General features: G+C 43.0%; 2 protein-coding genes, 1 long non-coding RNA gene and 1 pseudogene across 5 annotated transcripts; 1 reads left to right on the top strand and 3 right to left on the bottom strand.

Moving 5' to 3' along the window:
• Positions 1-5,367: 5,367 nt before the first annotated feature.
• Positions 5,368-6,107, bottom strand: LOC135517011 (galactosylceramide sulfotransferase-like; annotated as a pseudogene).
• Positions 6,108-21,368: 15,261 nt separating this feature from the next.
• LOC135517814 (uncharacterized) lies at positions 21,369-22,431 on the bottom strand. The gene is made up of 2 exons (XR_010452081.1): positions 22,354-22,431; positions 21,369-21,742 (listed from the first exon to the last, which is right to left on the bottom strand). It is a non-coding gene; the product is annotated as an uncharacterized LOC135517814 (long non-coding RNA).
• srsf9 (serine and arginine rich splicing factor 9) lies at positions 22,418-25,666 on the top strand. 3 transcript variants are annotated; one of them, XM_064942436.1, is made up of 5 exons: positions 22,418-22,506; positions 23,536-23,712; positions 23,897-24,090; positions 24,628-24,800; positions 24,920-25,666. In XM_064942436.1, the coding sequence occupies exons 2-5, from the start codon at positions 23,555-23,557 to the stop codon at positions 25,151-25,153; spliced, it is 759 nt and encodes a 252-aa protein (XP_064798508.1). In that variant the 5' UTR covers positions 22,418-22,506; positions 23,536-23,554; the 3' UTR covers positions 25,154-25,666. The 3 variants fall into 3 exon arrangements, with proteins under 3 accessions (XP_064798508.1, XP_064798507.1, XP_064798506.1); XM_064942435.1 differs by having other exon boundaries at positions 23,533-23,712; XM_064942434.1 differs by having other exon boundaries at positions 22,421-22,506; positions 23,239-23,712.
• Positions 25,667-25,831: 165 nt separating this feature from the next.
• triap1 (TP53 regulated inhibitor of apoptosis 1) lies at positions 25,832-27,429 on the bottom strand. Its single transcript, XM_064942437.1, has 2 exons — positions 27,012-27,429; positions 25,832-26,701 (listed from the first exon to the last, which is right to left on the bottom strand). The coding sequence occupies exons 1-2, from the start codon at positions 27,156-27,158 to the stop codon at positions 26,624-26,626; spliced, it is 225 nt and encodes a 74-aa protein (XP_064798509.1). The 5' UTR covers positions 27,159-27,429; the 3' UTR covers positions 25,832-26,623.
• Between the last annotated feature and the right edge of the window lie 2 nt (positions 27,430-27,431).

Genomic DNA, 27,431 nt, shown 5'->3' with positions numbered 1-27,431 from the left:
ATTTTCTATTCATCTACATTCTGAATTCCTTTTTTTGTTCAATGAATATGTGACAAAATACAGTATGTTTCACAGAGCCGGGCGAGAAAATCTTGCATAAGGAGATGTTCCATTTTACAAGATATTAACAAACAGTATTTTGCCCACCCGGGATTCAAACTGTCAACAAATTGAATCTCCTCCATGGCAGAAGATGGCTGTGTTGTTAAACATGAGAAAGTTAATAATTGCAAAGCACTTAAATTTCAGTGCCACCAACCAACAAAGACAATACTTTTTTGGAGCCCGAGCATGATTTCTTTATTACCACCAATAAAATAATCCTACAGAAAGACAATATAGCACTAATAGTGTTCAATTTAATTATGCGAACACCTCATCAACGCATCCCTTTTGATCTTTATCTCTACAGTGAACACCTAGCATCAGCATACATTTCACTGTGGCTTGGCATATACATTTTCTTTCAGGTTTTATTTAGACTTGTAAGGGACTCTGTCAAGGAATCTTCTTGTCTGTGTCACCCAACCTGCATGCGTTCCCTGTCTCTCTTCTCTGAGCGAAGGATCACAGCCACCCATCAACAGCTCTGTTTTACCTGCATGTTCCAACTGAAGGTCAGGAGTGGAATATGCTTCTCCTGATAAGATTCATATTTACCTAACTACCATTAACAAAATGAGATTTGCTTATGGTGTTTGACATCTGTTGGGAGGCAGAAGAACTTCCACTCTTCAAACAGAAAGAGGTGTATGAATATCAAGGTCCATGGATGCAGTATACACAAAACCACAGAGATAGATATTGACAGAGATTGTATAATTAGATATGAATGCAGGGAATAGATATGAGCACTAGAGACTAGAGGGAAAGGGTATGAATACAGGAATGAGGTGGGATATGAGTGCAAACGGAATTGATATGAGTACCAGGGTTCTGTAATAGATCTGAACCCAGAGATGCAGGAGTGATATCTGACACTAGAATGCCATGCTGAATATTACAGAGAGTAAACATTGTGGGCTCTCGCTCTCTCGCTCTCTCACCCACTCAACAGCCTCACCCTGACAACCTCACTGAATGCATCAAATTATGTTTTATCCACCTCCCCAGCTTGATCCACTAAGTTCAGCTTCACAGCTCTTTAAGGAGCATCTATTAACCAAAAGAAAATGAATCCGTGAGTCATGTCGTCCAGGGAAAACATGGGAATAGTAATTTGTTGCAAAACCAAGAATCCAGATGATTTCCTGCAGGAAAAAAAACTCTGATGCACAACGAATGCAGGCAGAAAAGGAAGCTTCAGAGACATATTTGAAACAAATAACTCTTAATAAATGTAAAATAAGTGCAATTATTTTGAGTGTCCCCTTTTAGATTTGATCATTTGCAGCAAATTGTGCGCTGTGCGTAACTGATCGATGTGGGCAATTAGGAAGGTCTTTCCAGGGCTGTCTGTTGATCCATGTCCTCCATTAGTTTTCTTCCTGATATAATCCAAAAACAAAGGAAGTTGGCTGGAGGTCAGCCTTTGTTCAGGTAACATGTTAAGAGTGGAAGCAGGTAGCATGTTAAGAGTGGAAGCAGGTAGCATGTTAAGAGTGGAAGCAGGTAACATGTTAAGAGTGGAAGCAGGTAACATGTTAAGAGTGGAAGCAGGTAACATGTTAAGAGTGGAGGCACACACGCTATGCCTGACAGTGACAGATGTAGTCAAATTCATGCATAATCCACATTTTAAAGTGTATTAACTATTAAGATGTTATGGGCACAAATGATATGTCAAACAAAATAAAAGCATTATCAGAACATGTTGGTTTCTAATTTATATCCTAATCCATTATCCATGGTCATTCATTTGTTTTAAATTCTTTCAGATATTTAATGCCCCTTTTGAAGAGGTCTTTAGGGACCTCTTTTGTGTTGGCAAAATGTAGAAGCACCTTACAAACACTCAATGCCCACCGTGGTCATTTAGACACAGCTTCTTCATGGCTTAAGGCGTTAATGCAAACCCATGCAGTCATGATTATTACCTTGTCTGTGTTTTGAGCATGTATGAATCCCAGTTAACCAGCAATGTACATTTTGATCATAAAATAACTATGCTGGGCTGGCCACTGTGCAAGTTTCCATGGTAACCAGCTCACAAAATAGGTTCTCTTCTCCCAACTTCCTTGTGGCAATACCATAGAGTCCAGGAGATTTTATTGTTTTGTTTATAGTTGATGTCGGAAGTTTACATACACTTAGGTTGGAGTCATTAAAACTCGTTTTTCAACCACTCCGCAAATTTCTTGTTAACAAACTATAGTTTGGCAAGTCTGTTAGGACATCTACTGTGTGCATGACACAAGTAATTTTTCCAACAATTATTTACAGACAGATTATTTCACTTATAATTCACTGTATCACAATTCCAGTGCGTCAGAAGTTTACTGTGCCTTATACAGATTGGAAAATTCCAGAAAATGATGTCATGGCTTTAGAAGCTTCTGATATGCTAATTGACATCATTTGCGTCAGTTGGAGAAGTACCGGTGGATGTATGTCCCTAACCTTCAAACTCAGTCCCTCTTTGCTTGACATCATGGGAAAATCAAAAGAAATCAGCCAAGACCTCAGAAAAAAAATTGTAGACCTCCACAAGTCTGGTTCATCCTTGGGAGCAATTTCCAAACGCCTGAAGGTACCACTTTCATCTGTATAAACAATAGTACGCAAGTATAAACACCATGGGACCACGCTGACGTCATTCAACATCTCAAGACATCAGTCAGGAAGTTAAAGCTTGGTCGCAAATGGGTCTTCCAAATGGACAATGACCCCAAGCATACTTCCAAAGTTGTGGCAAAATGGCTTAAGGACAATACAAAGGTATTGGAGTGGCCAACACAAAGCCCTGACCTCAATCCCAGAGAAAATGTGTGGGCAGAACTGAAAAGGCGTGTGCGAGCAAGGAGGCCTAAAAATTGACTCAGTTACACCAGCTCTGTCAGGAGGAATGGGCGAAAATTCACCCAACTTATTGTGGGAAGCTTGTGGAAGGCTACCCATAATGCTTGACCCAAGTTAAGCAATTTAAAGGCAATGCTACCAAATACTAATTGAGTGTATGTAAACTTCTGACCAACTGGGAATGTGTTGAAAGAAATAAAAGCTGAAAGAAATCATTCTCTATACTATTATTCTGACATTTCCCATTCTTAAAATAAAGTGTTGATCCTAACTGGACTAAGGCAGTTAATTCTCACTAGGATTAAACGTCAGGAATTGTGAAAAACTGAGTTTAAATGTATTTGGCTAAGGTGTATGTAAACTTCTGACTTCAACTGGGCAAGTCAGTTAAAGAACAAATTCTTATTTACAATGACAGCCTACCAGGGAACAGTGGATTAACTGCCTTGTTCAGGGGCAGAATGACAGATTTTCTTTTACCATGTCAACTCAGGGATTCAATCCAGCAACCTTTCGGTTACTGGCCTAACACTCTAACCACTAGGGTACCTAGAGTCTCACTACAGAAGTCACTACAGAGGCCAGGGTCTACTGCCCTTCACAACATTCCATAGTACTTTATCAGACTATTCACTTAGGATTATCAGACTGAACCAGTACAGATAAGTGCAGCCTAGTGTCAGAGCATTTCGTATTATTCTGTATGTAAATCAGTTCAATTTAGTATGATATGTTGCATTTTGTATGGTATGTATTATTCTGTATGATATGTTATGAATTACAATTGGTATTATATGTTACAAATTTGCTAAATGTACTATATGTTAAATTTGCTAAATGTATGATATGTTACGAATTCTAGCTTGGTGGCGAAAGTCAGCTAGCTGGCTAATGTTAGCTAGGCTAGGGGTTAGGGTTAGGGGGTAGGGTTAAGGTTAGGGCTAAGTTTAAGAATTAGGTTAAATGGTTAAGTCTAGGCTTAGGGGAAGGTTTAGCTAACATGCTAAGTAGTTGCAAAGTAGCTAATTATCTAAAATGCTAAAGTTGTCCATGATGAGATTTGAATTCGCAAACTTTGGGTTGCTAGACGTTCGTGTTATGAGCATACCCATCCACCCTACTTTTGTAACCATCTGTCTTATGTAACCATACCTAACGGAACATATCATACTAATTTGATTGTCCTGGATTTACATTTGCGTATGAGACAAGGCTTATAAGTGGGATAAGAGACCCTCTTTTAGTTAGATTCACCATGCATGTCATGGTTGCACATTTTCCCCACCCGCTAATATGAACATAAATGTTACAATTTGTGTGTATTGTTTTATTATGCAATAAAACAGTTGGAAATGGTTTTACTGATACAGATTCTGTATGGTTTTTAAGAAGCTTCATTACGAAGGTGCTATACTGCCCCCTAGCAGCCAACAAATACACTGCTCCTTTATACAGCATCTGATATCATGATGATATGACAACCAAACCACTAACGGAATTGTCCCATAATTTGATTTTATACCTAATTTCCAGCCACAGCTCTATCAGTATCAACAGCTGCAGTGAGATTGGAAATTTGTCAGACAGAATGACTTTCAATTACTCTAGTTCAGCACTGGCTTGGTGTGACACTGCAATATGTGCAGAACTTCTGTCTGTCATTGCTCATTAGACAGTTCTGTGGGCTTTGTGTCCTTTCTCTCATTAGTGGGATAAAATAATGTATTGCAAAAGCACTGAATCTCTACATCATTAACTACAGCAGGCTAGCTACTATGCTGGCTGGTTCAGTGGCTCGGGGAAGCGTGACTCATTTTGAAAATAATGCTGATCAATGTCTAACTGTCATGGAGAGAAAAGGGGATTATCCGAATAAAGCACTTGAACCCTGTTGAGCCCTGTTTTAATGAACATCGACCTTCATTAGGACTGTGAATGACGATTTGCACACTCATTTATATGCCTTAATCTACTAAATAACACACATTTGGCATCTTCAGTATGAGAGGAGGGGAAAAGGGTGTCATGCAGGCTTCAAGAGCCAAACTCTGAGAGTAGTTTTCAGATTTTGACAAAAATATAAACAATTCTAAGAATAAATTAAACATCTTAGATGTCTGTAATCAGCTCATGGCTGTTATACATACATCAATGCAATAAGACAACATTGCATTAGGAGTAAGTCATTTATATTTATGTGCTCAGCCAAGTTGTTTAATCCAAGCTGTTCCATAAAACAGTTTGTAGCTTGGATATAGTGTGCTTTAAGCAACCCCATAATCGTGTGAGCCACAGATTGAACCCTAGCTCTGACAGGCACTGTATTTCAGGTGTGAGCATTTTCCAACAGAGTTCCCTGTATTTGGAGCCAATATTTTTCCTCAAGTTGTAACCCAGGATGGAGTTCTCTCAGACTGGCTGCCAGGGAAGCAGATCGCTGTACCGAATCATCCCACCCTCAATGCACATGGCAGCCATCTCTGCATGCCTCATCCTCAGCTCTCTCACATCCTGCTCCATCCGTATCTGCTGGTACGCCTCCACCTTGGCCCAGAATGTAGAGTTAAAGTGCTGGCAGAGCCTCCTGTCATCCCCGTTCCACTCCAGGGCCTTGGCCCTCAGCTCAAATCCAAAGTCAAAGAAGAGCAGGTTCCTGAGGTAGAATTAGTTGTAGCTCTCTGGGGTGTAGCTCCCTGGGCTCCCGAGTGACACAGCGATCTAAGGCACTGCATCTCGGTGCTAGAGGCATCACTACAGAACCTGGTTTGATTCCAGGCTGTATCACAACCGGACGTGATTGGGAGTCTCAATAAATAAGAATTTGTTCTTAACTGACTTGCCTAGTTAAATAGGAACGATGACTCAAACAGCTCTGATGGGTCTTGTAGGATGGTGACATTGGCAGTGTCTACTGAGAGAAGCTTTGCCACCTCATGCCCATCAAAGCCCATGTGGTTACATATGATGTTGAAACATGCCCCAGGCTGGTAGTCTTTGACCTGGGAGCAAAGGAAAGGGGATGGGTAGAAGAAGTAATTGTGTCCATCAAGAAAGGCACTTTTTAATCTGTAGTTCTCACCGAAGCGGAAGAGGATGATGAGTAATGTATTGCTGGCAGTCTTGTGGGGCTTCCTGAACATGATGTTCATCGTGGGCACCCACTCCCCCGACAGATTTGTTCAGATGTCAATTCAATATCTATTCCACATTAAAATGATGTGGAAACAACGTTGATTTAACCAGTGTGTGACCAGTGGGATGTTTGCATAGCAAACATTTAGAGGAAAAATGTTCCACTTCCATAGACAATGATGATGAAGATTTATAAAGGTCAAGATACAGAAAGCAAGCAAAGCAAAACATATCAATTTGCACCCTTGAGACTCGGTTCAGCTGTCAGTCTTGTTTAAGCAGGTAGGGGTTTGTATTTGTCGCTCCTTTTTTATTAAATGTTTTGAGTACACAATTGTATGAAACAAGAACTTTGTTTGCATTTCTTTTTCATTTCAACTTTGAAAGGTAACTGACACAAAGTTACATATACATACATACATACATACACACACCACACACACACACACACATATATATATATATACATACCAAGATGGCATAGCAGTCAGACGTCCTTTGTCCTCGTCTTGTCGTGTCCCGTGTATATATATATTTACATCTTTCTTAACATATCTTCTATATATTTTCTTTTCCAAAAACTCAACTTCAGAACACTCTCCTGCAACCGCCTCGCCAATTTAAAAAAAAAGTATAATTTACCTCAAATCTGAAATCCACAATAGAAGCTAGCCAAAAGCTAGCCAGAAGCTATGCCAGAAGCTATGCCAGAAGCTAGCCAGTTTAATGGCTAACGTTAGTATTAAGCTAACCACGGTTTGTGGTCATAAGCTATCCTTTAGCTCAAAACGTTTTGTACAACACGACTCAGACCAGAACATACCGGACCTATTTTTCTCTCCATATCCCCGGATTTCAACCTCAACCTCTGGACATTTACACCTGAATCTCGCAGCTAGCTAGCTGCTATCTTTGTGACGATATGCCTTGTACATTGCTGTTCTGGTTAGTGTTTATTGGCTTATTTCACTGTAGAGCCTCTAGCCCTGCTCATTATACCTTATCCAACCTTTCAGTTCCACCACCCACACATGCGATGACATCACCTTCACCTGGATTCAATGATGTTTCTAGAGACAATATCTCTCTCATCATCACTCAATACCTAGGTTTACCTCCACTGTATTCACATCCTACCATACCTTTGTCTGTACATTATACCTTGAAGCTATTTTATCGTCCCCAGAAACCTCCTTTTACTCTCTGTTCCGGACGTTCTAGACGACCATTTCTCATAGCTTTAGCCGTACCCTTATCCTACTCCTCCTCTGTTCCTCTGGTGATGTCGAGGTGAATCCAGGCCCTGCAGTGCCTAGCTCCACTCCTATTCCCCAGGCGCTCTCTTTTGATGACTTCTGTAACCGTAATAGCCTTGGTTTCATGCATGTTAACATGAGAAGCCTCCTCCCTAAGTTTGTTTTATTCACTGCTTTAGCACACTCTGCCAACCCGGATGTTCTAGCCGTGTCTGAATCCTTGGTTTAGGAAGACTACCTAAAATTCCGAAATCTCCACCCCTAACTACAACATTTTCAGACACGATAGGACGGCCAAAGGGGGCGGTGTTGCAATCTACTGCAAAGATAGCCGGCAGAGTTCTGTCCTACTATTCAGGTCTGTATCCAAACAATTTGAACTTCTATTTTTAAAAATCCACCTCTCTAAAAACAAGTCTCTCCCCGCTGCCGCCTGCTATAGACCACCCTCTGCCCCCAGCTGTGCTCTGGACACCATATGTGAACTGATTGCCCCCCATTTATCTTCAGAGCTCGTGCTGCTAGGCGACCTAAACTGGAACATGCTTAACCCCCCAGCCATCCTACAATCTTAGCTTGATGCCCTCAATCTCACACAAATTATCAATGAACCTACCAGGTAGCACCCCAAAGCCATAAACACAGGCACCCTCATAGATATCATCCTAACCAACTTGCCATCTAAATAGATCTAAATACTTCTGGAGAGAGTTTGCTGCACTGAAAGTAAAGGGGCTGAATAATTTTGCACGCCCAATTTTTCAGTTTTTGATTTGTTAAAAAAGTTTGAAATATCTAATAAATGTTGTTCCACTTCATGATTGTGTCCCACTTGTTGTTGATTCTTCACAAAAAAATACATTTTTATATCTTTATGTTTGAAGCCTGAAATGTGGCAAAAGATCGCAAAGTTCAAGGGGGCCGAATACTTTTGCAAGGCACTGTACATCTCTGCTGTTTTCAACCAATATTTCAGCAATCACTGCCTCATTGCCTGCATCCGTAATGGGTCAGCGGTCAAACGACTTCCACTCATCACTGTCAAACGCTCCCTGAAGCAGGCCTTTCTAATCGACCCGGCCGGGATATCCTGGAAGGATATTGATCTCATCCCATCAGTAGAGGATGCCTGGTTATTTAAAGAAAATTACTTCCTGACCATCTTAAATAAGCATGCACCATTCAAGAAATTTAGAACCAGGAACAGATATAGCCCTTGGTTCTCTCCAGACCTGACTGCCCTTAACCAACACAAAAACCTCCTATGGCATTCTGAATTAGCATCGAATAGCCACCGTGATATGCAACTTTTCAGGGAAGCTAGAAACCAAGGCAGTTAGAAAAGCCAAGGCTAGCTTTTTCAAGCAGAAATTTGCTTCCTGCAACACAAACTCAAAAAGGTTCTGGGACACTGTAAAATCCAAGGAGAATAAGAACACCTCCTCCCAGCTGCCCACTGCACTGAGGATAGGAAACACTGTCACCACCGATAAACCAACTATAATTGAGAATTTCAATAAGCATTTTTCTACGGCTGGCCATGCTTTCCACCTGGCTACCCCTACCCCGGTCAACAGCACTGCACCCCCCACAGCAACTCGCCTAAGCATTCCCCATTTCTCCTTCTCCCAAATTCATTCAGCTGATTTTCTGAAAGAGCTGCAAAATCTGGACCCCTACAAATCAGCCGGGCTAGACAATCTGGACCCTTTCTTTCTAAGATTATCTGCTGAAATTGTTACAATCCCCATTGCTAGCCTGTTCAACCTCTCTTTCATGTCATCTGAGATTCCCAAAGATTGGAAAGCAGCTGCGGTCATTCCCCTCTTCAAAGGGGGGGACACTCTTGACCCAAACTGCTACATACATATATCTATCCTACCCTGCCTTTCTAAGGTCTTCGAAGGCCAAGTCAACAAACAGTTTACCGACCATTTCAAATCCCACCATACCTTCTCCGCTATGCAATTTGGTTTCAGAGCTGGTCATGGGTGCACCTCAGCCATACTCAAGGTCCTAAACGATATCTTAACTGCCATCGATAAGAAATAGTACTGTGCAGCCGTATTCATTCACCTGGCCAAGGCTTTCGACTCTGTCAATCACCACATCCTCATCGGCACACTCAATAGCCTTGGTTTCTCAAATGATTGCCTCGCCTGGTTCACCAACTACTTCTCTGATAGAGTTCAGTGTGTCAAATCGAAGGGCCTGTTGTCCGGGCCTCTGGCAGTCTCTATGGGGGTGCCACAGGGTTAAATTCTTGGACCGACTCTGTTCTCTGTATACATCAATGATGTCGCTCTTGCTGCTGGTGAGTCTCTGATCCACCTCTACGCAGACGACACCATTCTGTATACTTCTGGCCCTTCTTTGGACACTGTGTTAACAACCCTCCAGACGAGCTTCAATCCCATACAACTCTCCTTCCGTGGCCTCCAATTGCGCTTAAATACAAGTAAAACTAAATGCATGCTCTTCAACCGATTGCTGCCTGCACCTGCCCGCCCGTCCAACATCACTACTCTGTACGGTTCTGACTTAGACTGTGTCTGGTTAGACTGTAAACTCTCCTTCCAGACTCACATCAAACATCTCCAATTCAAAGTTAAATCTAGAATTGGCTTCCTATTTTGCAACAAAGGATCCTTCAATCATGCTGCCAAGCATACCCTTGTAAAACTGACCATCCTACCAATCCTCGACTTCGGCGATGTCATTTACAAAATAGCCTCCAATACCCTACTCAATAAATTGGATGCAGTCTATCACAGTGCCATCCATTTTGTCTCCAAAGCCCCATATACTACCCACCACTGTGACCTGTACGCTCTCGTTGGCTGACCCTCACTTCATACTCATTGCCAAACACACTGGCTCCAGGTCATCAACAAGACCCTGCTAGGTAAAGTCCCCCCTTATCTCAGCTCGCTGGTCACCATAGCAGCACCCACCCGTAGCACGCGCTCCGGCAGGTATATCTCTCTGGTCACCCCCCAAAACCAGCTCTTCCTTTGGCCGCCTCTCCTTCCAGTTCTCTGCTGCCAATGACTGGAACGAACTACAAAAATCTCTGAAACTGGAAACAACTATCTCCCTCACTAGCTTTAAGCACCAGCTGTCAGAGCAGTTCACGGATTACTGCACCTATACATATCCCATCTATAAATTAGCCCAAACAACTACCTCTCCCCCTACTGTATTTACATATTTTGCTCCTTTGCACCCCATTATTTCTATCTCCACTTTGCACATTCTTCCACTGCAAATCTACCATTCCAGTGTTTTACTTGCGATATTGTATTTACTTACTTTTTTTTGCCTTTACCTCCCTTATCTCACCTCACTTGCTCACATTGTATGTAGACTTATTTTTCTACTGTATTATTGACTGTATGTTTGTTTTACTCCATGTGTAACTCTGTGTTGTTGTATGTGTCGAACTGCTTTGGTTTATCTTGGCCAGGTTGCAATTGTAAATGAGAACATGTTCCATACTTGCCTACCTGGTTAAATAAAGGTGACAATATATATAAATACACACACACACACACACACATATATACAGTGGGGCAAAAAAGTATTTAGTCAGCCACCAATTGTGCAAGTTCTCCCACTTAAAAAGATGAGAGAGGCACTGTAATTTTCATCATAGGTACACTTCAACTATGACAGACAAAATGAGAGAGAAAAAATCCAGAAAATCACATTGTAGGATTTTTTATTTATTTATATGCAAATTATGGTGGAAAATAACAAAAGTTTATCTCAATACTTTGTTATATACCCTTTGTTGGCAATGACAGAGGTCAAACGTTTTCTGTAAGTCTTCACAAGGTTTTCACACACTGTTGCTGGTATTTTGGCCCATTCCTCTATGCAGATCTCCTCTAGAGCAGTGATGTTTTGGGGCTGTTGCGGGGCAACACAGACTTTCAACTCCCTCCAAAGATTTTCTATGGGGTTGAGATCTGGAGACTGGCTAGGCAGCTCCAGGATCTTGAAATGCTTCTTATGAAGCCACTCCTTCATTGCCCAGGCGGTGTGTTTGGGATCATTGTCATCTTCAATGCCCTTGCTGATGGAAGGAGGTTTTCACTCAAAATCTCACGATACATGGCCCCATTCATTCTTTCCTTTACACGGATCAGTCGTCCTGGTCCCTTTGCATAAAAACAGCCCCAAAGCATGATGTTTCCACCCCCATGCTTCACAGTAATTATGGTGTTCTTTGAATGCAACTCAGCATTCTTTGTCCTCCAAACACGACGAGTTGAGTTTTTACCAAAAAGTTCTATTTTGGTTTCATCTGACCATATGACATTCTCCCAATCTTCTTCTGGATCATCCAAATACTCTCTAGCAAACTTCAGATGGGCCTGGACATGTACTGGCTTAAGCAGGGGGACACGTCTGGCACTGCAGGATTTGAGTCCCTGGTGGCATAGTGTGTTACTGATGGTAGGCTTTGTTACTTTGGTCCCAGCTCTCTGCAGGTCATTCACTAGGTCCCCCCATGTGGTTCTGGGATTTTTGCTCACCGTTCTTGTGATCATTTTGACCCCACGGGGTGAGATCTTGTGTGGAGCCGCAGATCGAGGGAGATTATCAGTGGTCTTGTATGTCTTCCATTTCCTAATAATTGCTCCCACAGTTGATTTCTTCAAACCAAGCTGCTTAACTATTGCAGATTCAGTCTTCCCAGCCTGGTGCAGGTCTACAATTTGGTTTCTGGTGTCCTTTGACAGCTCTTTGGTCTTGGCCATAGTGGAGTTTGGAGTGTGACTGTTTGAGGTTGTGGACAGGTGTCTTTTATACTGATAACGAGTGGAGGACAGAGGAGCCTCTTAAAGAAGAAGTTACAGCCAGAAATCTTGCTTGTTTGTAGGGGTGACCAAATACTTATTTTCCACCATAATTTGCAAATAAATTCATTACAAATCCTACAATGTGATTTTCTGGATTTTTTTCCTCATTTTGTCTGTCATAGTTGAAGTGTACCTATGATGAAAATTACAGGCCTCTTTCATCTTTTTAAGTGGGAGAACTTGCACAATTGGTGGCTGACTAAATACTTTTTTGCCCCACTGTATATATAATATGACTTTTTAGGTTTATGAATATGAACATGCTTTAGGGCTCCAGAGTGGTGCAGTGGTCTAAGACACTACATCTCAGTACAAGAGGTGTAACTGCAGTACCTGGTTTGAATACAGGCTGCATCACATCCGGCTATGATTGGGAGTCCCATTGGGCGGCGCACAATTGCCCCAGCGTTGTCTGGGATTGGGCGGGGTAGGCCGTCATTGTAAATAAGAATTTGTTCTTAATTAGCGGGCTCGGGGTCAGGTCAGGCAGAGGTCAGTAATCCAGAGTAGTGGGGCAAAGGTACAGGACCACAGGCAGGCAGAACAGTCAGAACCGGGAAACTAGAAAACAACACCTGTCTAGAAACAGGGGCAGTGAAAAAAATGTATGACACCTATGCACTTAAAGAGCTAATGGAGGACGCTTTTCACGTGGTTCATTTTCATCCCAGCCAGGTAGGCTATACTCCTGTTGTAAAGAGAAACCATGTGCTACTTTTAGGAAAGTTGAGAAATAAATATAGTAGGCCTAGCCAATAGAAAGCTGATGCGATACTCTTTTTCTGTACAGCACTTTGAGATATCAGCTGATGTAAGAAGTGCTATATAAATACATTTGATTTGATTTTTAATAGACGCCGTCACTCTGTTTTCACGCAATTGCATAGCCTATAGAAATGTTGACCAACACGAGCTCATGGGCTCTCGTGAAAGTGTTTGATTAGATTTTCGATTACATTTGCATTGATGTCAGAGTGATTAGAGGGACAATAGAGTGCAGAGTACCAGGCAGTTTGCAGGTTTTGGTAGGCTGCCAATGACCATCAGCAGCATCAGCGCTTGGAGAAGCCTAATTACTGTGACTAAATGGTCACGTGGAATTTGACTGTCATCATGACTCGTGACCGCCCACCGTAACAGCCCTAGTGTAGGATCTCATCTTCACTTTGCATATTTATGAGTCCCATTTCTGTATGTCACCATTTAACCCAGATTAACAGAATTCTTCAAACCTGTTGCACAGATGGGTCATTCCGCCAATAGAGTGCCTTTTGCGTTCCAGTGATTTTTTAAATAGAAATTGTGCACCAATATAGAATTTTAAAAGACTGTTAAATTAAATTAATTAAATTATAATATAAAACACATGGAACTTGCTAAAGTGCCAAAAATCTGCATTTTGACATGTCCTACATCATGTGTTTCTGACTTCTAGGAAGATTGTAACCCACTTAACCCCAACATTTCCCCAAGTTTTCACCACAATTGGTAAGCCCTAGTTATTTCATTGCTTTGACAGTCATTTTCTGATGATTATTATTTATTTGTAATTAGCGATTAATAAATTGGTGTCCCTCATTTTAAGGTGAACCCTGTTACGTGAACTGAACTCTCGTTTTAATATGGTGAAACGATTCATTTTTAAATATTTGTTTCAAAAGAAACATTGAATATCTAATAGTCAAATCATAGTGTAAAATAAGGGGAGCTGGTTTTACTCTTTTTGACATTTTCCTGTGTTTTGTGGTGAGAGCGCGGCAAATAACGTATCATCCCTGTTACCCATAGATAGATGGACTACAAATAACAAGTTAGACAAATGTGTTATATAAGCTTGCATCATTTGAATGCCCCTCCCTGTTGCACACAACATGTTTCCATTCCCCCTGTCTTGGGTGATTTAGGATGAAAATGTCAGACCCTGACCTTAGAGATCCTGTTTATGTCTCTATTTTGGTTTGGTAAGGGTGTGAGTTGGGGGGGGGGGGTATTTTATACTCTTTTATTTGTATTTCTATGTTTTGGCCGGGTAGGGTTCTCAATCAGGGACAGCTGTCTATCGTTGTCTCTGATTGAGAACCATACTTAGGTAGCCATTTTTTCCACCTGTCTTTGTGGGAAGTTGACTTTGTTTAGGGCACATAGCCTTTAGCTTCACGGTTTGTTTTTTGTAGTGTTTATTGTTTTGTTCTGCATTTTCCAAATAAAGAGAAAATGTACGCTCACAACGCCGCACCTTGGTCCTCTTCTTTTAACGGCCGTGACAGAACTTCCCACCACAAACGGACCAAGCAGCGTGGTAAGGAGGAATGGACGTGGGAGGACATTTTGAATGGCAAGGGATCCTGGACGTGGGAGGATATCCTGGCCGGGAAGGATCGCCTGCACTGGGAGCAGGTAGAAGCAGAGAGGAAGGCGAAGGCAGCAGCTAAAGCAGAGCGGCAGCATTATGAGGGAACACGGCTTGCAAGGAAGCCCGAGAGGCAGCCCACCAAAATCTTGTGCTTACCGTGGCGAGCATGTGACTGGTCAGGCACCGTGCTATGGGGTGATGCGCACAGTGTCTCGGTTGAGCATTCACAGGCCGGTGTACTCTGTGCCAGCATCCCGCATTTGCCGGCTGGAAGCGGGCATCCAGCCAGAACGGGTTGTGCAAGCTCTGCGCTCGAGACTGCCAGTGCCCCTCCACAGCCCAGTGTATCCGGTGCCTCTGCCAAGAACTAAGCCTCCTGTATGTCTCCCCAGCCTGGTGAGTCATGTGCCTGCTCCCAGAGCCAGGCCTCCTGTATGTCTCTCCACTCCAGTGATGATCCATGGCACGAAGCCTCCAGTGATGATCCATGGCACGAAGCCTCCAGTGATGATCCATGGCACGAAACCTCCAGTGATGATCCATGGCACGAAGCCTCCAGTGATGATCCATGGCACGAAGCCTCCAGCGATGATCCATGGCACGAAGCCTCCAGTGATGAACCATGGCACGAAACCTCCCGTGATGATCCATGGCATGAAGCCTCCAGTGATGATCCATGGCACAAAGCCTCCCGTGATGATCCATGGCATGAAGCCTCCAGTGATGATCCATGGCACGAAGCCTCCCGTGATGATCCATGGCACGAAGCCTCCCGTGATGATCCATGGCATGAAGCCTCCAGTGAGGATCCATGGCACGAAGCCTCCAATGACAGCCTCCAGTCCACACCTTCCAGAGACGGTCTCCAGTCCGCAGCCTCCAGAGACGGCCTCCAGTCCGCAACCTCCAGAGACGGCCTCCAGTCCGCAAACTCCAGAGACGGCCTCCAGTCCGCAGCCTCCAGAGACGGCCTCCAGTCCGGAGCCTCCAGAGACGGCCCGCAGCGAGGGTGCCCAGTCCGGGGCCCGCAGCGAGGGTGTCCAGTCCGGTGCCCATATTTTTGTAGTTTGTTCCAGTCATTGGCAGCAGAGAACTGGAAGGAGAGGCGGCCAAAGTAAAAATTGGTTTTGAGGGTGACCAGAGAGATATACCTGCTGGAGCACGTGCTACAGGAGGGCGCTGCTATGGTGACCAGCGAGCTGAGATAAGGGAAGACTTTACCTAGCAGGGTCTTGTAGATGACCTGGAGGCAGTGGGTTTGGAAACGAATATGAAGCGAGAGCCAGCCAACGAGAGCGTACAGGTCGCAGTGGTGGGTAGTATATGGGGCTTTGGTGACAAAACGGATGGCACTGCATCCAATTTACTGAGTAGGGTATTGGAGGGTATTTTGTAAATGACATCGCCGAAGTCGAGGATTGATAGGATGGTCAGTTTTACAAGGGTATGTTTGGCAGCATGAGAGAAGGATGCTTTGTTTTGCAAAATAGGAAGCCAATTCTAGATTTAACTTTGGATTGGAGATGTTTGATGTGAGTCTGGAAGGAGAGTTTACAGTCTAACCAGACTCCTAGGTATTTGTAGTTGTGAACATAGTCAGAGCCGTCCAGAGTAGTGATGTTGGACAGGCGGGCAGGTGCAGGCAGCGATCGGTTGAAGAGCATGCATTTAGTTTTTCTTGTATTTAAGAGCAATTGGAGGCCACAGAATGAGAGTTGTATGGGATTGAAGCTCGCCTGGAAGGTTGTTAACACAGTGTCCAAAGAAGAAGTAAGGCCAGAAGTATATAGAATGGTGTTGTCTGCGTAGAGGTGGATCAGAAACTCACCAGCAGCAAGAGCGACATCATTGATGTATACAGAGAAGAGTCAGTCCAAGAATTGAACCCTGTGGCACCCCCATAGAGACTGCCAGAGGCCCGGACAACAGACCATCCGATTTGACACACTGAAGTCTATCAGAGAAGTACTTGGTGAACCAGCAGAGGCAATCTTTTGAGAAACCAAGGCTGTCGAGTCTGCGGTGATTGACAGAGTCAAAAGCCTTGGCCAGGTCAATGAATACGGCTGCACAGTATTGGTTTTTTTACCCCCCTTTTCTCCCCAATTTCCTGGTATCCCATTGTTAGTAATTACTATCTTGTATCAGCGCTACAACCCCGTACGTGTTCGGGAGAGACAAAGGTCGAAAGCCATGCATCCTCCGAAACACAACCAAGCCACACAGCGTCCATCCAACCCGGAAGCCATTATTTTTATTTAACCAAGCAAGTCAGTTAAGAACACATTCTTATTTTACAATGACGGCCTAGCCTGGCCAAACCCTAACTTGGACGTCATTGGGCCAATTTTTCCCCGCCCCACGCGCCTCCCAATCGAGGCGCTGGAACACTGGAACTCATTCAAGTCAAGGTAAGCTTTTGGTATTACTGCCACCAGGGCCACCGGTGTAACTGCGTACTGACTGTACACTAACGTTACTGCACGATTGTAGCGTTAGATATATTAACTATGCTGACTATGACATTAGTTTAGCTAATACGATGACAACGATGTGGGCTGTTTTTGGAGGTTTGACTTGGAAAGGTTATTTCGCCTGGTCACATACAGCTGATTTGTTGTGCATTGAAGTCCACAACGGAAGATAACGTGGCTGTTATGAGAGTGAACTCTGTTTACGCGTGATCAGGGGTGTATTCATTCCGCCGATTCTGTTGAAAAATGTTTCTTAAACGGAACAACACGGGGATACACATACCTGAATTTGTCCAATAGAAGCTCTCGTTTGCAACTGTTGGACTAATGATTACACCCTATATCAGCTCGATGCAGGCAAGAGTGTGCACCTACATTGTAAACTTTCATTCATAGGCTAGGTTGTAGCAACCTCATGATGGGTATAGGGAAAATTCGAGTATTATGTACATTGAACTGGGTGAAAGGAATATGAATGAGAGTCATCCAATATGCTATAATAGAAATTAGGCCATTGCTCACGAAAGAAAATTGTCCTCCCTCATCTTAATCGGCACTGAGCTTCACTGTGTGTTACCTATACTATATGCCTCAAAGGGAATCTTGAAGGTGTCTTTTTTAAATATTTTTATTATTATTGTACCGTAGCCATATGTTTGTTGAACACACATTTGTCATGTGTGAATCATGGCGTTGTAAATATATACAGGCAACTGCCAAAATAATGGAACACTTGTGTAGATGAGGGACACAAAGTATATTGAAAGCAGGTTCTTCCACACAGGTGTGGTTCCTGAGTTGATTAAGCAATTAACATCCCATCATGCGTAGGCTTGAAGATTGAATTAAGATGAGACAACTCAAGGAATCTCAGACAGTTATTCCAGGATTAATAATTCTCTAATACATAAATGGAAGGGTTCTGCTTCAACAAACACTGACAAGTTTTACATGGCTTATATACTGTCAACTCACACTTAATGCACTTTTTGATGTGGTGGGCACAGAACCACCCTCGGTAGTCAGTTACAGCCGGTATAGGCTAGGAGCCAACATGCTCAATAACTCAAGTTTCTTTACTGGCTGAAATAGCCTCCCTTCTAGGAGACTTTTCTCAGTGTCTTTAAATCAAATAACATTTTATTTGTCACATACACATGGTTAGCAGATGTTAATGCGAGCATAGCGAAATGCTTGTGCTTCTCGTTTCGACAATGCAGTAATATCCAACAAGTAATCTAACCTAACAATTTCACAACTACCTTATACACAAGTGTAAAAGAATGAATAAGAATATGTAAATAAAAAAATATATGAATGAGTGATGGAATAGAATGGCATAGGCAAGATGCAGTGGATGGAATAGAGTACAGTATATACATATGAGATGAGTAATGTAGGGTATGTAAACATTATATGAAGTGGCATTGTTTAAAGTGACTAGTGATACATGTATTACATCACTTTTTCCATTATTAAAGTGGCTGGAGTTGAGTCAGTATGTTGGCAGCAGCCACTCAATGTTAGTGATGGCTATTTAACAGTCTGATGGCCTTGAGATATAAGCTGTTTTTCAGTCTCTCGGTCCCTGCTTTGATGCACCTGTACTGACCTCGCCTTCTGGATGATAGTGGGGTGAACAGGCAGCGGCTCGGGTGGTTGTTGTTCCTGATGATCTTTTTGGCCTTCCTGTGACATCGGGTGGTGTAGGTGTCCTGGAGGGCAGGTAGTTTGCCCCAGGTGATGCATTGTGCAGACCTCACTACCCTCTGGAGAGCCTTACGGTTATGGGCGGAGCAGTTGCCGTACCAAGTGGTGATACAGCCCGACATGATGCTCTCGATTGTGCATCTGTAAAAGGTTTTGGTGACAAGCCAAATTTCTTCAGCCTCCTGAGGTTGAAGAGGCACTGCTGCACCTTCTTCACCACGATGTCTGTGTGGGTGGACAATTTAAGTTTGTCCGTGATTTGTACGCCCGAGGAACTAAAAACTTTCTACCCTCTCCACTACTGTCCCGTCGATGTGGATAGGGGGGTGCTCCCTCTGCTGTTTCCTGAAGTCCAAAATCATCTCCTTTGTTTTGTTGTGTGTGAGGTTATTACCACTGTAGTGTTGTCTGCAAACTTGATGATTGAGTTGGAGGCGTGCATGGCCACGCAGTCGTGGGTGAACAGGGAGTACAAGAGAGGGCTGAGAACGCACCCTTGTGGGGCCCCAGTGTTGAGGATCAGCGGGTGTAGAGATGTTGTTACCTACCCTCACCACCTGGGGGGCGGCCCGTCAGGAAGTCCAGGACCCAGTTGCACAGGGCGGGGTCGAGATCCAGGGACTCGAGCTTGATGACGAGTTTGAAGGGTACTATGGTGTTAAATGCTGAATGCTTAAATGATAAATGCTTTACTGCTCAGAATAAGTAGAGCTCTCTTCCAGAGGAATCCCTCAGCATTGTGGCCCTTTCTAAGAATAGCACAGAGCAGAAGTGAAGGGTTAAAACTCACAGTATCTGACATAAAGTACTTGAGATCTCTATATGGATATACACTGAGTGTACAAAACATTATATTGAGTTGCACCCCCTCCCTCCTTTTGCCCTCAGAACAGTCTCAAATCGTCAGGGCATAGACTCTACAAAGTGTTGAAAGTATTCCATAGGGATTCTGGGCCATGTTGACTCAAATTCTTCCCACAGTTGGCTGGATGTCCTTCAGGTGATGGACTATTCTTGATACACGCAGGAAACTGTTCTGTATGAAAAACCCAGCAGCGTTGCAGATCTTAACTCAAATCGGTGCGCCTGGCACCTACTACCATACCCCGTTCAAAGGCACTTAAATCTTTTGTCTTTCCCATTCACCCTCTGAATGGCACACATACACAATCCATGCCTCAAGGCTTAAAAATCCTTCTCCCCTTCATTTACAAAGACATCAATAAGGGATCATAGCGTTCACCTGAATTCACTTGGAAAGTCTGCATCATGGAAAGAGCATGTGTGCATAACTGCATTAGAAATAATAATTAAGTATATATATTGCTACAAATCTCGATCTTCAGGGGCATGTATAAAAATGCTGGGCAGGCCATTATTTTGGCTATCATGGCTATACCCCAATATGATCACAATACCCCATCCACAGGGCACGAGTGGTTACTGAATGGTTTGATGAGCATGAAAACTATGTAAAGCATATGCCGTGGCCGCCTCAATCACCATATTTCAACCCAATTGAACACTTTTGGGGGATTCTGGAGCGGTGCCTGAGACAGCGTTTTCCACCACCATCAAATGATGGAATTTCTTGTGGAAGAATTGCATCACATCCCTCCAATAGAGTTCCAGACACTTTTAGAATCTATGCCAAGGTGCATTGAAGCTGTTGTGGCTCGAGGTGGCCCAACGCTCTATTAAGACACTTTATGTTGGTGTTACCTTTATCTAGTGAATACCATGCCTGCAAGACACTGTTATACATCAAGGCTCATGGGGTTATATCCTGCCTGTTTGGCCCTGTCTGGGGGTGTCATCAGATGGGGCCACAGTGTCTCCTGACCCCTCCTGTCTCAGCCTCCAGTATTTATGCTGCAGTAGTTTATGTGTCGGGGGGCTAGGGTCAGTCTGTTATATCTGGAGTACTTCTCCTGTCTTATCCGGTGTCCTGTGTGAATTTAAGTATGCTCTCTCTAATTCTCTCTTTCTCTCTCTCAGAGGACCTGAGCCCTAGGACCATGCCTCCGGACTACCTGGCATGATAACTCCTTGCTGTCCCCAGTCCACCTGGCCTTGCTGCTGCTCCAATTTCAACTGTTCTGCCTGCAGCTATGGAACCCTGACCTGTTCACCGGACGTGCTACCTGTCCCAGAACTGTTGTTTTCAACTCTCTAGAGACAGCAGGAGCAGATAGAGATACTCTCAATGATCGTCTATGAAAAGCCAACTGACATTACTCTTGAGGTGCTCCCCTGTTGCACCCTCGACAACTACTGTGATTATTATTATTTGACCATGCTGGTCATTTATGATCATTTGAACATCTTAGCCATTTTCTGTTGTAAAAATCCACCCGGCACAGCCAGCAGAGGACTGGACACCCCACATAGCCTGGTTCCTCTCAGGTTTTGGCCTTTTTAGGGTGTTTTTCCTAACCACCGTGCTTCTACACCTGCATTGCTTGCTGTTTTGGGTTTTAGGCTGGGTTTCTGTACAGCACTTTGAGATATCAGCTGATGTAAGAAGGGCTATATAAATAAATAAATTTGATTTGATTTCATGTTATACATCATATGCACCCTCTACAACAACTGTGATAACAAAAAGGCTGCAATGTTATTTAAAAATCCTTTATCAAGAGAGACAAATCACATAAACCTTATTGATACAAATGAAATGAGATTGACCTGATAGGGCTGTAATACTCTTTAAATGCTCTGTTCTGAGAGTTGTCCCTCTGCCTGTTCCTGAAAAATCAGACCTCCCATCCACATGCACACATCTCTGTCGTGGAAGCATTTAGATGTCAGATTAGATGTGTCCCACAGCATGACAGCGGTGACACTGAAATGTTTTGGCACCTTCTTCTGTTGGCCTCCCTCCTCATCTCTATGGTTCAATGTTTCACAATGCAGCAGAACCTCAACTCGCTCTTACATGCCATCACTGGAGCTCACTCTGGTGGTGGCTACGGTATTAATGGAAGGAAGCTATATCAGAAAAATTGACAGAAAAATGGAAACATACAAAAAGTCTTGAGTAAACCAGTCAGTGAGATGAACATGACATTGGGTAAATTATCTGACATTTTTGACAATCTTGTTGACTCCTTGCATCCATAAGTTCTAACTGTAAATTAATTTGGAGTGATTTATCCGCTAGCCCCATCCAACCCTCAGGTTACCAAACAAAGTCACAGGGTCAGACTGTTGAAATTAGATTGTGCCTTGCCTCCAAAGGGAAGATTGTATTGATAAGCCTATGCAAATATTTTTCTGTCTCAAAAGTGGGCGCGTATTTCTGACGTAAAGAACCAGCGATAGCTCAATTTTTTTTAAATTAAACAGTAACATGCAAAACATAAACAGCTCACATAAACATTCATAACCGATCAAAGTAGCTCTTGCTATTTACGCTTTAACATTGAAGAGGAGAGTAGACTTTAGCGTTCGCATTTCTGACGCGACTGCTCGAGCTGACTTCCTGCATTGAGGAAGCGACTGCTAGATAGAGTATCTTTCATAAATTACACTGAGGTATGTCTGAAAATAAAATAAAAATGTATAGCAAGTAATTCGCTACACATAAACGACCAAAATACCTGTTGCTATTTACACTTTAAAATTGAAGAGGAGAGTAGACTTCAGCTTTAGTATTTCTGACGTAGATATCCAGCGACAGCTCGAGCTAATTTCCTGCATTGTTGAAGCACTGCTTGATAGCGTTCCAGTATTGTACATAAATTACACTTGAGGTATGTCAATTTTTTTATAGTAAATAATTCGCTACTCACGATCAATGTACCTGTTGCTATTTACACTTTAAAATTGAAGAGGAGAGTAGACTTTAGCATTAGTATTTCTGACGTAGAGATCAAACTACCGCCCGAGCTGACTTCCTGCATTGAGGAAGAGACTGCTAGATAGTGATCCCGCCCGTATTTTACATAAATTACAGTGAGGTATGTCTGAAATTTTATAGCAAATAATTTGCTACTCATAAACATTCATAACCGAGCGATGTACCTGTTGCTATTTACACTTTAAAACGGAAGAGCATAGTAGACAGCGTTAACTAGCTAACGTTAGCCTAGCTAGCAAGGATGGAATCAGAGGGCTAACGTTTGCTAACTAACTACTGTATCGAACGTTACCTAGTCAATCACTTTGTCACAGGAGGCTGGTGGCACATTTGAGGAAGACGGGCTCATGGTAATGCATGGAGCGGAATCAGTGTGGAATGTTATTAAATACATGAAACACACCTTGAAGTGCCAGCCCTCTTTGCTGTCTGTTTAGCTAACTGTAGCCCGCCTCTTTGCTACGAAGGCTAGCTATCGAAGTGGTTTGTAAATTATAGGCTACGTCACTTTGAGGGAAGGTCAGTAGTACTTGCTAGCTAGCCACTAATTAGTGTATGTTCAAACGACTTCTGATGGCTATATGGTTTGAGTCTAAGGCATTCATCATTATCCTGTGTTTTAAAGCTTTCAGACTGGTCCAAGGTGCTGTGCAGATTGTCTTGAACTCAACATGTAACGTTACTGCTACTACTACTCCTGCTCCACAAAGATTCTAGATTTTTCCTAATTAAAGCATTAGAAGAGAATGGACAAATGTGGATTGGGACTAAGATTAGGATACGGATTCTAGATTTCTGAGGGTATATTTAAAGCATTAGAAGAGGATGGATTGGGATTTAGGATACGGCTCACCTCCACCTTTGTTCTTGGAATGGATCAATGAGTTTGAAGCCTGCAGGTGCCTTCGGTTTATTTTAGCAGGGCCTATCCAATACCAACAATGACTGATGGAAGGATCTACGTGGGAAATCTTCCAATGGATGTCCAGGAGAGGGACATAGAGGATCTCTTCTTCAAATATGGAAAAATTCGGGATATCGAACTAAAGAATAACAGGGGAACCATCCCTTTTGCTTTTGTTCGCTTCGAAGATCCACGGTGAGTTCCTGGAATGATCTAGTGTGTGTACACGTCCAATCACAATACCTGGCTGTTTGGCAAGGTGTTCTCCTGATTTAGTAACATCGCCTGGGACTGACCTCAGTGAATGGATGGAGAAGGCGTTGACAAGTGTATATCCCTTAGGCAAGTAAGTAAGGAGTTCTGTGCTCTCTTCTCTTAGGGATGCAGAAGATGCTGTCTATGGAAGGAATGGATATGGATTCGGTGACTCCAAGCTTCGTGTAGAATACCCTCGCTCCTCTGGTGCCAAATTTAGTGGCCCTATGGGAGGCGGAGAAAGAGGCGAAGGAGGGGGTCCTAAGGGGAGGTTTGGGCCTCCAACTCGGAGATCTGAGTTCCGGGTGATAGTGACTGGTAGGTGGACGTTCTGAGTCGTAGGCAGTTGTTTTTGTCTCTCTCTCTTGGCGGACTGGAGGTCAAAGGGACTAAGTGGAGGTCAAGTCAGCTGCCCAAAACAAACAGGAACAAAACAGTAAAAGCTCTAACTGATCATGTTGACTGCATATACCCAAACACCGGCCATAGTGACTGGTAGGTGTATGTTTTATCATTCATTTTTGTTTTACCCATTGGTAGTTCTCTATTGTATCTGTGTTGTATGTCCTCTTATATAGCTAGACATTCCTATTTCTTAGGTTTCAATCTGGCAGTCAGATCATATGCAACTTTTTTTCTTTCAAATCAAGGGAAAATATTAGTTGAGAGACTGACAGTATTTGCATACTTATGGTTTCCCTCAAAGCTTTGCATGAAAATGTAGACACAAATGTGAATTGGAGATATGCCACTTGAAACAGGGCTATAAGAATCTGTAGTTGAAAAGGCCACTCCACTAAGCATTATGCAGACTTAGCAGCTTCTTGTATGACAATGTGCTGTCTCCCCTCCCAGGCTTGCCCCCATCAGGGAGCTGGCAGGATCTTAAAGACCACATGCGTGAGGCAGGGGATGTGTGTTTTGCCGACGTGCAGCGGGATGGTGAAGGGGTGGTGGAGTTTGTCCGTCGGGAGGACATGGAGTATGCCCTGCGCAGACTGGACAGGACTGAGTTCCGCTCCCATCAGGTGAGTACACCTCGCCACAGCAAAACATCTCAAATAGGAGTGCATTTGCGAGTTACAAGCTTATTCAAGCCCATGACGAAAGATTGTCTCCTCAGTCATTTGCTCTGTATGTCCTTCAGGGGGAGATGGCAAACATTCGTGTCCACGGAGAACATGGTGCCAGTTATGGTCGCTCGCCGTCCCGCTCCAGATCCCCCCGGGGGCGTGGCTACTCACCACCTCCTTACAAAAGCAGAGGGTCCCCTCCACAGCGCTACCAGTCACCTCCACGGCGCCATGTGTCCCGCCATAGCCCCCCAGCGAGGCGACACCCAGTAACACACCACAGCCCACCCCCACGCCACTATCGGTAGACCAGCCAGCCATTCACAAGAGGGCACTGATGATTAGGGGTAGTTTAATTATGTTTTGTTTATACCAGTTCTCCTCCCTGACACACACAAATAATTGTCCCCCTTTTGCTTGCTATGTGCATTCCATGGTCAGTCAGCCCTGCCTTCTTGTTGGCCTTAATATGGTTGATTTCTTTTCCTGTTGATTGATGTAAACTTCAGTTCCCTGTGTCAGCGCACTGTATTGAGCTGATGTCTGGTGAGACCATTTGTTAACTTGTCAATTTACTGGTCTTGCTGCTCTAGGTCATGTATGAACATGATCCATTTGTGATGAACACTGCCCTGAGTGTGACTCTCAACAAAAACTAAATGTGAACATCTGCCTGCAATGTCTATTTTTAAATGAATTGTAAGTGTGGACCTCCAAGTGTCTGAATACCTTTTGGAAACTGTTTGATTGTAATCTGCTGGTAAACCCGAAATCCTTCAATTTGTTTTATTTTAAATAAATGTCAAACTTTTTAATCAGTTCATTCCTTCCCCTTTCAATGTTTTTGTAACCTGTGGTGGCTGAATTCAAGATAATTTTGTTTTTCAAACCAAACACCTGCACTCAATGGGTTGTCACGTTGCAGATTGGGTTTCATGCTATACCTTTTGTCATTTCTGGTCCATCCTCAGAGCTGAAAATATGAATTGGTGGTAATGAAACATGTTTATTCTATTTATTGCTTTGTCAATGTATATGTTAATAACATTACATTGCATCACTGAACTAAACACATTCCAGTAAAATTGTTTAACTTGGAGCAAAGAGACCCACAAAACTTCTAATCTTGTACAGTATGAACCAAGTCCAATGCATCCACATTGATGCCCTCTTCAGTTGTCTTGCGGGACATTATACCAGGACACTAATAGACATTGACAATTCCAGAATTTAAAAAGTTCAATAAAACTCCCTTTGCAAAGCATCATAATCATTTTAAAATGATCATCTGAAGTGCCCACCACATTATATCCATCTTGGGGCGGCAGGGTAGCCTAGTGGTTAGAGCGTTGGACTAGTAACCAGAAGGTTGCGAGTTCAAACCCCGAGCTGACAAAGGTACAAATGTGTCGTTCTGCACCTGAACTGGCAGTTAACCCACTGTTCCCAGGCCGTCATTGAAAATAAGAATTTGTTCTTAACTGACTTGCCTGGTTAAATAAAGGTAAAATAAGAATAAAAAAATGGATGTTTATTGGTCTGACCCAAATGTCTGGATTCATAGGTTCCTTTTGTAATCAATACCCAAAATCCAATCCCAATTGTCATTCAGCACTTTGGATCCTTCATATGAATGCTCTTAAGTCTCCACACGAGGACAGCGACCTCAAACAAAACCCAATTCAAGCTAAATTGGTGGACACCCTGTTCATGTTCCATTGCATTCCCAGTAAGTGATGCCAGTGAGTCACAAGGCAACGTTGTTGGGGAGATCCATCTCATCTGTCACCTTTCTCTTTATTTGGGCCCATGAATTCTACACCATCAATGGGAATGTCCTTTTCTTTTATGGCCTTCTGCAAATACAAGCACATCATATGTAGCTGTAACATTAGATTAGATACATGCATCTGACGTTTAAAAAGACGATGGATTGAGAGGACAATAGGCTATCATGAAGTGAGTATATTTACATTCATATATTGGAAATAGATGCCCTGTGTTTCAGTCCTGTGAAGAATAGGCTTCTGTGGCCTGACAGCTGACACATTGGTGTTGCATCATTTTGGTTAGCTAACAGTACGTGGTACAGCAGTTATCAATGCGTGGTGATGATGAATAGGCAGATAGCTAACATACGTCCGTGTTTGATATCATGTATATTACCTGGACACAATGCTGATATTTCTTGAACATTTCGGTACAGGGATCACCGCTTCGATCTCCCTTCAAGAATTTCTCAGCAAACCAACGGTTAAAGCACTGGTCATATTCCCGTTTTAGGTCAGTGCAGCCCTCTCCAACACTATTCATCTTCAATGCGGAATAACCATAGACCGTATGAGAATAACAAATACTGAAAGAATAAAGATAACGATTAATTATTGAATTTATTGCAAGCAAAATTATCTTCTGCACAGTTCTCTTGACTTCCCTTGAACCATATGATCTGTTTAGCCAGACACCATTGCGTACTTTGATGGCGTAATAAACAAGCGACACATTGTTAAAGCAACAGCACACTTTGGCTACAGGCAAACAATTTTACACAAAAGACCGCACAGAGAGTGAAACGAATTAAACCAA

The sequence above is a fragment of the Oncorhynchus masou genome, chromosome 28 (assembly GCF_036934945.1).
Source record: "Oncorhynchus masou masou isolate Uvic2021 chromosome 28, UVic_Omas_1.1, whole genome shotgun sequence".
Lineage (NCBI taxonomy): Eukaryota > Metazoa > Chordata > Actinopteri > Salmoniformes > Salmonidae > Oncorhynchus > Oncorhynchus masou.
Note: the sequence above shows the minus strand (reverse complement) of the source record. Positions and strands in the feature narration are given on the sequence as shown.

Excerpts from the sequence above, each read along its gene's own strand:
- triap1 (XM_064942437.1), bottom strand. The coding sequence starts at position 27,158 with ATGAATAGTGTTGGAGAGGGCTGCACTGACCTAAAACGGGAATATGAC. Across the intron at positions 26,702-27,011 it reads AATATCAGCATTGTGTCCAG|AAGGCCATAAAAGAAAAGGA; the intron begins GTAATATACATG and ends TTGTATTTGCAG.
- srsf9 (XM_064942436.1), top strand. The coding sequence starts at position 23,555 with ATGACTGATGGAAGGATCTACGTGGGAAATCTTCCAATGGATGTCCAG. Across the intron at positions 23,713-23,896 it reads GTTCGCTTCGAAGATCCACG|GGATGCAGAAGATGCTGTCT; the intron begins GTGAGTTCCTGG and ends CTCTTCTCTTAG. Across the intron at positions 24,091-24,627 it reads GTTCCGGGTGATAGTGACTG|GCTTGCCCCCATCAGGGAGC; the intron begins GTAGGTGGACGT and ends CTCCCCTCCCAG.